At 37.9% G+C, this 14,288-nt stretch overlaps 1 protein-coding gene across 1 annotated transcript in view; it reads right to left on the reverse strand.

Moving 5' to 3' along the window:
* The window catches only part of Atg1 (serine/threonine-protein kinase unc-51-like protein Atg1), a 43,943-nt gene extending 31,434 nt beyond the window's left edge, over window positions 1-12,509 (reverse strand). The window contains exons 1-4 of the mRNA XM_083123548.1: window positions 11,827-12,509; window positions 7,599-7,691; window positions 1,601-1,651; window positions 233-265 (exon numbers count right to left, since the gene is read on the reverse strand). Of these exons, the coding sequence (XP_082979674.1) occupies window positions 233-265; window positions 1,601-1,651; window positions 7,599-7,691; window positions 11,827-11,916 (267 nt within the window). The 5' untranslated portion in view covers window positions 11,917-12,509. The remainder of the gene's footprint in view (window positions 1-232; window positions 266-1,600; window positions 1,652-7,598; window positions 7,692-11,826) is intronic.
* Window positions 12,510-14,288: the final 1,779 nt, after the last annotated feature.

The following is a 14,288-nucleotide window of genomic DNA, read 5'->3' on the forward strand; positions in this document are numbered from 1 at the left end:
ATAGCACTTTTCTCAATTGCAAGGCATGTGCCACATAATACTGGTGTGTTACCTACAAGAGCTCCACTACTACTTGAAAACTGCTAAATTTTTCCATACATCTCCCTATCAAATTTTATGTACAGGTCATAATTATGTAGCACCCACAGGCAATGTACATATTTGGCAAATCTTCCGACATTTTCACTGATAAAACTATCAATTAATAGTTTTGAAATCAAACTATACATACCTCCATGACCAGATACACATTGTGAGGAGTTTCCTGAAATAAAATAAAAAATGTATAAATACCGCATGATAACTTCATTAACTCAAGAGAATATTCTCACAAATAAGTAGTAAGCTCACAGTAAGTACTCTTCCCAATACATCAACATAATTTGCAGTAAATAATTAAAGAACAATCCACCATAAAGAACTAGAGGTGGATTAACAGGATGAGTTAATTGTTAATACAGTGTTATGGACATAAAAAAATATATGTTCTTAACATTTCCAAATGAACACACATCCATAATACAAGTGTGTTACTTTGATATACAGCATGTCCATAAATATACTGTGATACATTAAAGTGGTATTATGTCGCTTTGGATAATCGTATTTAAATGAAATTGGTGACATTTGAAAGAAAAACTCAAATATTTTTGTGCATGTCAACAAAGGACACCAATATCAGCAATGGAGAACAATGAAAGAGATCAAACATAGAAACTGAAATAAATTCACTACTGACAACAATGGACGATGTAGGTTCATTGTTGGATATTTAGCAGGCAAGCAGGTTACATGTGAATGTTTTCCTTTAAAATTGTGTTGTTATTACAGAAGATTTAAGAACATAGTTGGTGTGTTTTATATCATTACACGCAGAGTTTGGTGAATGTGTTGGTGTTTTTTATCATTCCACGCAGAGTTTGGTGAAGGCTCAGCGTGCTTATAGGCGAAGGTTTCAAAATCAGGCTCCTTCACACACGTCAATTTTGAAGTGGTACCAGGATTTTGTGGATCATGGCTGCATATGTCATCAAAGGAAAGGCCATTATTCTGTATTATTATTATTGCGCAATACAGAATAAGCGTCGAGGATTGTAGTCAAAAGGTGTTGTTTTTCTTCACGACAACGCACGACCACACACTGCAAATGTGACGAAAAACCTCCTACAGGGATTTGGCTGGGACGTGTTTGACCATCCTCCGTACAGCCCTGACCTCGCTCCTAGCGAATTTCATCTGCTCTTACATCTCAAGTCTTTCCTTGGCGGTCAACACTTCAACAATGACGATGAGCTGAAAGAAACTGTTTCCAACTGGTTGAAGACACAGGCGGCAAATTTCTATGAAGAAGGTATACAAAAACTTGTGCCACGCTATGACAAATGCCTGCAAAATTTCGGCAGTTATGTGGAAAAGTAGTTTAAGAGTTGTAGAATTTTGTGCAATAAATAACTTTTCTGTATCTGTACACAATTTAATTTTATTACCAAACGGAACTTACTTTATGGACGTGCCTTGTAAATACTTATATTGGCAACAATTTTATAACTACCCAATGCTCCCCCCCCCCCCAAGGATTATATATAAAAACCCACTATACCTTGCAGTCAAGTAGTGCGACGACATTTTCATGGTGCAATTCTGTGAGTTCCTGCAAAGAATAATTATATATATAGTATGTACAATGGGGTGTTACTTAATCTAAAAAAAATAACATAGCTGTAGCATATTGTGCATCTAACTACTGTATCAATGTCTCAACCAAGAAAGACAGAATAATATGCATATACCTAGTCATATCATAAATTGTGTTTCAAAGTTTAGACAGGGATTGCAACACTGGTTGGCAAGGTAACCCTGCAATGTTGGATCAAACAACAACCAGTATCATTGTGTGTTTGGCTGTGGTAGCGGAAAGGTGAATTTCACTGCCAGTCAAATGGAGTGGGGTGTATTCGAGAACCGTGTGGCAGTAATCGCACTGCACAAAGTTGGCAAATCACCATCGCACATTTTCAACACCCTGAAAAAGCTGAATATCAGCAGGATGCTCGTGCATCGGACCAACAGATCCTGTGACACAGGGACAATTGAGGACCACCCCAGGAAAGGTAGACCTCGCAGCATGAGAAGCCAGAAGCTTGTGAAAGCAGTGGCAGCGCAGATTAGACAAAATTCTGTCAGGAAACAAGCAGTGATGGCTCGAGAGCTGGACATTTCAAAAATGTCAATGTCACTTCTGCTCTGAAGTGACCTAGGACTCCGCACTTATCGGCGAAGTACTGGTCACATCCTCACTCCACAGCTTAAGGTCCAGAGGGAGCAGAAAACAAAAAGACTCCTTCAGCGTTACGCAAATGGTGGACACTGGAGGATCCTTTTCACGGACGAAAAAAATCTTCACGATTGAAGCGTCTTACAATCGTCAAAACGACCTTGTTTATGCCTCGACATCCTAGGAAGCTCATGAAAACACGTTACAGATCCTCAGAGGCCAACATCCCACCTCAGTGATGGTTTGGTGGGGGGTTTCGTACAATGTCACAACTGACCTCCACTTCTGTGAACATGGTGCAAAAACATCTGCACAAGTGTACCAAGGAACAGTGTTGGAGCCACTTGTAAAATCGTTGACCCACACCATGTTCAACAATGAGCCGTGGAGCTTCCAGCAGGACTCAGCACCGGCCCACAAGACAAAGACCACACAGGATTGGCTTTAGAGGAATGTGCCTGATTTCATTGCTCCGGCTGATTGGTCCTCCAGCAGCCACGACCTCAGCCCATTGGATTACAGGTTGTGGTCCGTTTTGGAGAGCATGGTCTGTAGGAAGAGGCATCCAAACCTTGCGAGTCTCAAGCATTCTCTTGTGAAGCAGTGGCACACTTTTCCCTTGAGACCGTGCGTGCTGCGATCGATTACTGGCCTCAGAGACTTCGAGCCTGCGTGAAGGTCAGAGGTGGCCATTTTGACCAGTGATTGGTGATCTCTGTTGGCAAGACCTGTACCTTTGTAACATCCAAATATTAATACATTAGCTTGCTCACTGTGCCTGTAGTTCATTATTAACTTTGTAACAGCATTTATGATATGACTAGGTATTATGTTACCTTTTGACATCAAAATTTCATTTGTGAGTGATGCATAGTAGAGTACGTTATATCACAAATGTACTCTGTATTCCACATTCTCGCAGTGTAAATTTACATGCACAAGTTTAAAACAAAACACCAGAGCATGTCATGCTCAGTATGACTTAACATCCACCCCATCCCTCCTAAATCATTTTCATTCCATCTTTGGCCATTTTTCTAAATGCTTTTGCCAAAAAATCCATGTGACAGAGTTTGTCAAAGCTTGTTCGAAGCCCACCTTACGTTCAATATACACCAGTATATACCAATGAAGTGGAACCCAAAAATGAAACTTGTGACCTCTTTATTACTTGAAGACAGCATTACCACTATGCCATCAGAGAGGGCTGCATAAATAATTTTTGGAACAAACAAATGATACAAGGCTGTATTTAGGGTTACTTTTTTGCCACTTTTAACCAATCATGACAATAAGGAGGATGAGTTATGGTTAGATAAAACTGATGAACGGACCCTCACAGAGAACAGGCTGTAAATTGACCCAGGAACTTTGGTGGCGAGATCAAAAGTCAACCACTTAACCACCTGAATGCTGTCAACCCAACACAACATTTGATCGCATCTGTGACATTTCCTGTCGCGAAGTGGTACCTGACAAGGTTGCCAGGAACACACATATTCTGTGAAAAATTATATAGTTACAACCAGCCATATTATGTACCATAAAGCAAAGCAAATGAACACGTTCAGTAATCCAACTGAAAGTAAACCAGCGATACAAAAAATGGTGGGAAAACAACATATTCGAGAAAAAGTGTTTATATCGGATTTTGTCTCTTAGCCTAAGTACAGTGCCTTGAATAATGTAGTGTGGAAAACGGCACAGTTCTGCACGCTCTGGCTGGTTCCACTCAAAAATGATCTGCTAGAGGCGCTGGTGTTGAACCCGGTGCTTGGTATTTGTCTGCTTATAATGGAAGTAAATGGAGTTTTCGCTGCAACGTCTGATTCTTTTACATGAAGCATTTCTATGAATGTGATAATTGCTATGATATTTGGTACAGTGGTCGCGAAGATATTAACGAACATTCTATACAGTCGACCACGTCATGTTATCGTCATACTTTCGTTAATAATACGGGAGAAAAAATACGCGTGGAATGTTCTTGGCAACTAAATTTTTGTGTATGAATTAGGTTCATTATTATTATCATCATCATCATTTCTTTTAAAGATATACACACTGAAGCATTTGTATTTTGGATATTTACTGTCTCTTTTCTTCTGCTTTAAACTAATCGCGGCGATGATGATAATGATGATTGCATGAAACGACAAGGGGAACCACACAAAACTTTCTTAGTGCCATCGACATGAGTGTAAGGCAACTTTCAAACCAATCGGACAAGCGACACAGGATGTTCACACTGTCACACTAGTGACACACACAATGGTGACCAGACTGTAAAATATAATTCATTGCACATGAGGGTCCAAACAGAAAACGACACGTTCATATGGCGTATTCGCGTGCTACTTGTTACTTCGGTCAGAAAGCTCCTTAAAGGAAGGGTGCTGAGACCGAAGCGACGTGCTACAGGGGGAGTTCCCAACTAAGTGACAAGCGACATGGTGCCTTCAGTCTATTAGCAAGCGTTGCTTGCGAACAACAGATAGGCGACACGATAAATCGCACATTACAACAACAGATCTAGGCGACACGATAAGCCACACGTGTCGCTTTGTCGCTTCTGCGTCGCTCAAACTGGGCCATTTCCTCAATAGCTTGCAACATGTTGCCGTGGTTTGTTGTTCGCGCATACACGATGCAATGAGTGTCTTGCTTTAGTGAGATTGCGCACCAAAGCGACAAGCGGCACGCGACACTTACCGCTTGAGGATTTCACCAACTGAACGCTGGCCTGTGCTTCCCGTCATGCCGCTACGATGTGAAATGTTGCTCTTGATTGGCTCCTTTCCAAGCAACACGTGTCACTTCGGTATGAAAGTTGCCTTGGACCGAATGACCCATGTCGCTTTGGTGTGAAATCCTCGTATCGTTTGTCGCGTGTCGCTTTGGTGTAAAATCTCCTTGAGGGAACTGTGCAGTCAGAGCTTTTGTCCCTATGGTTCGAAAGGCTGCATTGATTTCCGACTGCTCGCTTTCAAGCGACATTTGTGGTTTGTCGCCTCGGTATGAAATATCTCTCAGGATACTATTTATATTCTAATAACATAGAAAAATAAACTCTAATACACAGTCCAAGACCTGACGTCCGGAATCACATTGCGATGTTTCTTCTTGTGTTACGCATGCTATTTATATATTAATTTTATTTTACTTTTCTTTCCAAATTAATGCCATTTCGTGACTGCAAATCACTCCACAAATATAACTGTTTCCATCAATTCACTTACCGCCTTTCTAGAGAAACAAATCTACACAATATATTCCAAAAACTAACTAAGCCGCATTACTTTCATAACAAAATTAGCACCTGGGTCGATCGCACTGCCATCTACTTGTCATCGTCTCGGGGAACCAGTTTCTTGGGTCATTTTCCACACTACATTATTCAAGGCACTGTAGCCTAAGTGCTATTTGTTTGCAATTTAAAATTTCACTTTTATTCTGAAATATGTAAGGTACTACATTTTATACAGTATACCACAGGGGGTTCAAGCCAGTCAGCCCCCCTTCCTATGTGAATTTGCATTACTCATTTCAATTACAAAAAAACAGAACAGCCATCTACCATTTAATCCAAGGAATAAATGGTTCCACGTTTTCAAAATGATAAAAATGACATTTTTATGTAACACAACATAAACTTTAAGATTGCATTTTCCTCTAAATTGTTTTAGTTTTTTGTTGAAACAGGTACATTAAAGTTTATAGCAAAATAGAATAACTTTGCAAATAATTACACCAACTCTATGTAATGTAAAAAACTAATATCATAATTCTTAAATAACTGTTTACATAATTTCAATTTTATATTGGCTTGTCTAACAAAAGCAAGTGTAATGTATCGAATATCTGGTGCGTTCAACAATGAAGTCAAATGTATAGGAAAAGGCACATTAATTTTTGATAATGCATTGTATAAAATGTTTCTTTTCTGTGCAAAATTATGTGACAAGCATAATCTTTTGACTTAACACAATCACAAAATTGATTATTTGCAAATCTTGTTGCCAAGTTAACATCTACAGGTTAGTCTACTGGATGCATTCCTCGCTTCCTTTTACAGCACATGACATGGCTGATTGAAGCTATGTCATTTTTCACAAAATATGTGCATTCCTGGCAACCATGCTGTGCGCTGTTTTGCAGTTGGTTATCACTTCCTGTTGGGTTATTGAATGCATTTTCTTGCTTTGTTTAACATTACGTAATGTGGCTGGTTGTAGCCATGACACTTTTCAAAGAATATGTGCGTTCCTGGCATGCACCACTTCATGACAGGAAATGACATCACCAATGCAATCAAATGTTGTGTTGGGTTGCCTACATCCAAGCAGCAAAATGCTCTTTTTTTAACTGTAGCGCAAAAACGACGCACTAACGAAAAAATGTTACTGAAAAAAGTTGTTTGTTTTGATGTCCTCTATACGTTTTTATGGTCGGATAATTATGCATTTTGCATATGCAAATGCATATTTAAGGATTTTTAACTAAAAATGCATATTTTATGAAAATAAGTTAATGTTGTGCATATTTTTGTACCCACAACCAACACCGAGCATATACTGTATTAATTTTTCTTCTCGCTTCTCTATCTTTCTTCATTCAACAACTTCAAACAAGCATAAAAATTATAGAAGACATTAAAGAGGTCCTCACCCAGGTTGAAGATCCCGTGTATGTACAGAAATTGGATGCAGTATTGAAAAAGAACAGTGGGTATGCAACAATAGTGAAAGTTTGCAAAATTCTGCATACAAATGGACAACATGTGAATGATCTGGAACTTGATGTGTCTAACTTTGTTGCCCTAAAATACAGTCCACTTGTATCTTGTGAAGTGGAACATGTGTTTTCTGAATATAAGACTATTCTAGCAGAAAATTGAAGGAGTTTTAAGTTCGAAAATTTCAGACATCATGTTGTTATCAAAAGCAATCATGATCTTGATCTGTAATGTATTGTGTTTCATTTAACGCAGAACCATATTAATAGAAAAAAATCTGTGTAGCGAATGAGCATTCAGAATAATGCATATTCATTGCCTGGAATGTAATCTTTCATAGTTTGTGCATTTATAAATTAAACTGGTTTTTAAAGTGCATATTTTACACCTTTTTAGTGCATAACTATCCTAGTGATAAATATAATGACTAACTGGCAACAAATTAACGTCCAATCACCATACAGACACTTATAAATCTTTCCTACATTTTCAAATGATGGGAAGAACAATGGACGTGGTTAGATTACATGCATGTACACAACACTATAGTTACAATATTAAAATGTTACCTTCTCAACTTGTACTTACCTTAAGGATCTTAATTTCCTTTCCCAGTAGATTTTGAGATTTTGCCAAGTTTTTCTTGGTAATGCTCTTTATAGCCACTACATAGCTTACATTCTGGAAAAAAAAATTAATTAAATGTCATCATTAGCCAGTATTCACTCACTTTTAAACTGTGCACGTAAATATGATACTGGCATACCACTGGCATAAAAATAGAGCTTGACTACCAATTATGTTGGTGAGTTCTACACACATTCATATAATTTACAAATAAAGAACTTCTCTCAGATCACTGATCACAACTCGATGAGTTCTCAGTTTTTCACTATCATCTGCATGCCACAATCTCAATTATTCGTAAAAAGAGATTAATGCACTGTAAAGTCCATTTTAAAATCATATTTTTACAAATTACACTAGTTCTGCGAAGAAAGTTACAAATCCTGAAGATGAGTGCAATGTTCGAAAGCTCAGGACCATCTTCAGTACTTAAACGTTTGTAGTGATTAGATTACATGTATGTACATAGGCGTGCGCACGGGTGGGCAATTACCCTCCCTAAACATGGATGTCCCCAGTTTTTTTCCATGGAGGAACAAGCATGTTACCCCGATAATAGTGTTGCCCCATAAAAAAACACCACTTGAATTTGAAATTATCGCATTAATGTAAATTACTATCACTGAAATCAAATGATACATGTGAAATATATAAGTTTAGGTTGACATTCGATTTGTAAGGAGTAGATGTGGCCATTCTTGACCCCCCCTTCCAGACGTCTATGTCCGTACATTATTATACTTTCACCTAGAAATTTAGTGTAGAGGAATCTTATCGCCGTTATTAAACGATATTATACTATTACTGCTCCGGACGGTTCTATGGGGGGGGAGGCAAACATTGAGATAAAAGAAAGCAAGGCTAGTAGAATCTCCGAGTAGCAGGACAAATATATACTTAAGATGAAATTTGTTTTCACGTCTTTCTTCCACTATTTCTTTCAGATGGCCAAGAGCACCTGCAGAGGGCACATAGGGGTGATTGCACCCCCTCCTTGATTTTAAATTTTGTACAAATAAAAATAAATTTCGTAAAATTTTCTCACTCGCAACATCTGCTTTCCTTACAGTCTTCTCAAGTTGAGAGACATAGCTAGGGGCGGTAGGAATTGATCCTGGGTGCCGAAATGAAAAAAATTGTAAAAGAATGACATGGTGGCCCATGAAATTTTTTGTGCCATATTAAATCAATATTGTTTTCAGTTTACAAAAATTTGGATCTAAAAATTTTCTTGCTCGCTTCGCTCTCAATTTTTGTTGCTTTCTGTAATGCATTGTAAACTATCAGAGAGAGAGAGAAGTTATAACTCCCAAGTACTTCAGGCTCTTGCTGCTAAACAGTTTTGTCTTTAATGCATGAACACAATTATTAATTGGAGGAAAAGGAGTGCAGCACATTTCAGACAATTTGTTTATTCATTATGGTGTCTCTATGTTGCTGAATTAGACCATATATATAATGTATATACAGTGAGAAAAAATGAGGTTTTTCTTTCCCGACTGAACTTTCATCCAGGCCTAGGCCTTCCCCCCCCCCCAATCAGAGGGTCTGCGCACACCTATGTATATGTACACAACTCTATAGTTACAATTTTAAAATGTTACCTTTGTTACCCATTCACTATTCATCAAGGGAAGACATGTTGCCTTTATAGTACCCTAGACTGAAAATGGAGGTTTTTAACTTTCAAACTTGTTTCAGACCATTTCTCAATACTTTCATTCACCTTGTAAAAAAAAAAATCACCCAGCATATTGAAGTCAAGCAAAGGAAAGTATGAAAATGCCAAGATAATGAACCTACCAGTACTTACAAAAAAAAAATATATACAAAAACATTGGGTAAAAATTTACTATTCCACAAACACCTGTAACTTCTTCATTTCGTCACTTTTAACATTCGTACTTACCTATCTGCTTCACGGAACATTCTCTAAGGTGTATTCACGTTTTTTTGATGAAAGTAATGTCAATTTTTCACATTAAGGGTACTTCCTTTATTTGCGTTGTCTCGCTTGCGTATGACACAGTATGGCACATATACCTTCATAGATAATCGTGCGTCATGCTTGTGTTTTGTCGATTTTCATTTGTTATCCAGTGTTTCCAACCTTCGTAGCCCAAAAAAAAACACTCTTGAAGAAAGCTGATTTAATTTAATTTTCTTTTCACAATATATTTTTTTTACTTCTTCACATTGTTTTACGAACAAGATTTTAACTATGCTTGCCTAACCTAACCTAACCTTGCGGAAATGGTTCGTGGGGCTATCCGTCAATGGTTTGTGGGGCTCCTGGAATGAATTTCACCATGCATCCACGACACGTCATGTTCGTATTTTTGGTTGGAAACACAGCATCCCAATGAACATCAACAAAACACAAGCACGACGCGTGACGATCTAGGAAGGTATACGCGCCAAAGACTATTGTCCGTCGGAGAATTAATTTTCAACAAAAAACATGAATTTCCGCTATGATACATTCGCACATGACAGAAAACACCTCCCAGATGTTAGACAATGCTACAGGAACATATTACCATAAGTAGTTTCTTGTGTAAAAATGAAGAAATCTATTTGTGGAATAATAAATTAGTACCAAACACGTAAAACTATCAAAGCCGGGAAACATCTGTAACTCATTTATTCTGTAATTGTTGACATTCTTACTTACCTATTCTGCATTGTGAAAGATTGTTTTGCTTTTTTTAACGAACTTAGTATCTATTGTTGACATATAGAGTAATTATTGTTCGTTCTTTTATCCCTTCCTGAACATGCAAAATGGCGGGCAAATCTTGACTAGCATTGTTGATATTCTGTGTTTCAAACGACAAAGCAGTGTTCAACCTTCTTAACAGAAAAATTCCCGCATAGCCCCGAAAACCATTCACGCATAGTCCCAAAAACCATTCGGGATCGTATGACCATCCACGAATAGCCCAAAAAACCATTCGGGATCATATGACCATCCACGAATAGCCCCAAAAACCATTCTGGATCATATAACCATCCACGAATAGCCCCAAAAACCATTCACGATAGCCCAACGCACCATCATGGTAAGGTTAGGTTAGGTTGCTTTAGGTTGGGCAATATAGTGAAAAAACTGTGTTTGGAAACACTTACCGGGGATTACGTCATTAGATGCTCGCAATATCCGGTTCAAGTACATGGACGGAAATGCAAGCAACAGATTTCATGCATCAGATGGACATTATTATAGAAAAATACATGAATTAGCGGCCAAATACATTGAAAAATGCGAGAACACTTCTATGATCTTCCGAAATTACACAGAAACTCAATTCCGTAAGTACTTTCTCCTGTAAATTTGAAGAAATCTGTTTCCCGGCTTTCACATTTTTACCCAGGTTTATTTTAACTGTAGAAAATGTAAACAATTGGAAGTGAACATGGTACTTTGCAGCACACATGAAATGTTTCATACATGGCAGGAGTATTAGTCCGTGTCCATGGCCACAAATGACTGTATGCTTGGAAATGTTGAAGAAATGCATGCACTCATTAGGGGAGAGGTGGGGGGCGCAGGAATATTCATTCTAAGATGAATACTTATCCTGTCTATCTAAAATAATTGCCATTAAGAAGTATCCTGTGTGTGGGCTTGCCAGCACTTCACATTGGAAGTGATTTGGTTACTTGCAATTAAATACCTAATCGCCATGAAGCATTTTACATAAGACTACCACAAAAATAAAACTTAAATGGGGAAATCTGAGAATATGGTTGTGAATGTTTCAGATTTGCCACTGTTTACTTGCGCATATCTTAACCATTCCCATTTTAAATTGTAAGAAGGGCTTGTTCTTTTGTCTGAAACGGTAAATTCAATTTCAAAATAATACAAGATATTGCTATTATTCAGAGCTGTGGCTGCAGAATTTCACAAAAACTACCTACAACCTAAATTCAAAAAGCAAAATAGCTGATGTCAAATACAGGATTCACTCTAATGCTAAAGAAAAGTCGTATATAGGTAGTCTATTGCGTAGTGCGACACTCGCAACGTTAGTAATTTACGCGTAATGAATTACAGGAAGTGCAGAATTTAACATATAACGCGCTCTACACATTGTATACAAAGAAATTATTCCGTTCCACAACATTATTTCATCATAAATTTGGATTCAGCATTGTCTGTACTCACATCTATTATTAGACTCACCTTTCTATGACGCCCTTTAAACACAACAGCAAATGCACCATGGCCGATCAAATCTTTCGTGTTGTACTCAAAATCTCCCACGATTTCCATTTTCCTAGTCTTGCTTTATAAGATTTGAGGCGTTCCTTGCAGAAGAACTTAGTTTTCTTTGACAGTTCCCCATGAAACACGGGGGTTTAGCCAATGGCCTCCATTCCGAAAACAAAAAGGATCAATAATTCACATATTGCTACATTACTTTCTAAAGCACTTTCCGATTATTATAATTCTTGTTCACATCTTGTTCGTAGCAATAGTACCAAGTGTAAATACGAAAATAACACATCAGAAACGCATTGTTTCCAGGAAATACACAAAAGCACTTCACCACCACCTCATCCTGTCACTTCTGTTTACTACTGACACCAACTGTCCGTCTCTGTATCTTTACTCAGCTGTTGCCGCAGTACGTTGATATTACTACGCACAAGATTTAATGCCACAAAATAAAATCAGAATTCTCCACAGGTAACTCGTTGTAGTAATTAAGATTATTTCTAAATGGAAATACGTAACAAAATCGCATCGCCAGCCTCCGCAAGGACTTGTAAAATTCAATAAAAAGCAGAGTGATAGTAGTCCTTAGCAGACAGTGCGTAATCTGAGATCGCGACAGTCGACACAAACACAACAGAAACACGACACATTCGCGCACTGCTCTCCAATGTGTGAGAACCGTTCGCGAGCTGTAGTGAAACGCAATAGTATGACGGATGGAACAGTGCGAATTGTGTGAACTACAATTCCTTCTTTACTTCTGTATGCCTAAGAAGAAATTGCACTTCTTGGTGAGACCCATTTATTCGTTCCATCCGCAAAAACATTTATCAATGCTTGATTTGGGCGTGTTTTCTTTATGATTGAAACTGTATCAGTGGTTTACTTAACCTGCAAGGATGTTGACGGAAGAGCAAAATCTGGCAGTGAATCATTATGGAATTCGGTTGGCTATATTACTTATTAAATGTCGCATATCCTCTCTTCAAGCCAGTGGCGTATTTACGATTTTTCATGGGATTACGTTTTAGTTTTCTTAAGTGGTGTCAATTAGCGTTTGATTTCCCACTTGTTTTCGACACGAGAATAGCTCGATTTTTTCTAAAATTGATTCATTTTATTGTATTTATTTTACTTCGCTTTTGTGCCACTTTTGGCTAATCCCAGGGACGGCTCAAGACATAATTTTCCTTCCGGGCGAGGTGGATTTTTGTCCGCCCCTTCCCCTACTTCCACGTTCCTCCAATAAAATATTTACGAATATAATTATAGTGCTCAGGCATCGACTGACGTAGATGAAAATTTGTCATCGTCGTTTGGAGTATAGCAGTGGAGGAGGGTCGCATATAAAGGCGGATAGAGAGATAGGTGGAAAGAATGAGGGAATATGAAGAGAAAATTGGAGAATAAAGATATAGTGAACGTACAAAGGAGGGATAGAGGAAGAATGATGTGAGAAAATAGAGAAATTGATAAACAGAAAAGAAAAAAAGGAAAGATAAGAGTAGAAAAAGAGAAAGAAAGAAGGAGATAAGCAGAAACAAAAAGAGAGGAAGAAAGAAATAGCATAGAGTAGATAACACAGACAGAATAAAAAAAAGAGAACCGTATATCGTCCATCCTTGTGCTCAGTCGAATATTTTTTTGCCGATGTCATTGGTTCGAATAAAGGGAAAGCACGGGAAAGCATTCTGTTTGTTCCTTCACCTTATGAACATCGATTCGCACAAACTGAAATCTTTGAGATGCTATTGATCAATGAAAGCAGACGTATATCGGCAATAGCCTTTAACATTCTTGATAGTAATAATTGTGAAATTGATAACTTCCGTTGATTAATTTTAAATTTGTTTGTCATTAAATATGCAATAATTGATTTTGCGAAGATTGCGAGCGCCCCTCAGTTTTCGGTACTTCGGTTGGTTGCCCGAAAGGAGGTCCTAGAATGTTGGCGAGACGAGGCTTTGAAGTGTCTAGGTCTCATCTCAAGTTGTAAATGCGTTTTGTTATCGGATTTCTCTCGATTTATGAACAGTAAGTAGTCTCGGTTTCGTCTCGAGTTTATACCAGTAAGGTCAGTCAGAACGTGTCACCGCACAAACAGCATATGGAAGTTATTACGACAAACTATTTTTATTGTAACGTTTTTTTTGTTTTTGTTTGACGCCCCGTTTCGACGCTACGAACTCTCGATTCTTTTTTATCCTGACTTTATATACAACCACCACAAGTTCACAACTGATTGATTGAGCTTGTGTTTTAAGTCCACTTTATGGACATCAAGGCTACAAGTTCACAATTGCCACTGATGAAATGGTTTTGTAATTACTGGAAATAAAATACATGACTTATCTATAAATAATCAGGTTGAAATCTGATGTATAAATTAGTGTGCCTGAAAAAATCTCACAGTAAAGTAAATTTGG

This window comes from Lepisma saccharinum, chromosome 6 (assembly GCF_977018435.1).
Source record: "Lepisma saccharinum chromosome 6, izLepSacc3.1, whole genome shotgun sequence".
Taxonomy (NCBI): Eukaryota; Metazoa; Arthropoda; class Insecta; order Zygentoma; family Lepismatidae; genus Lepisma; species Lepisma saccharinum.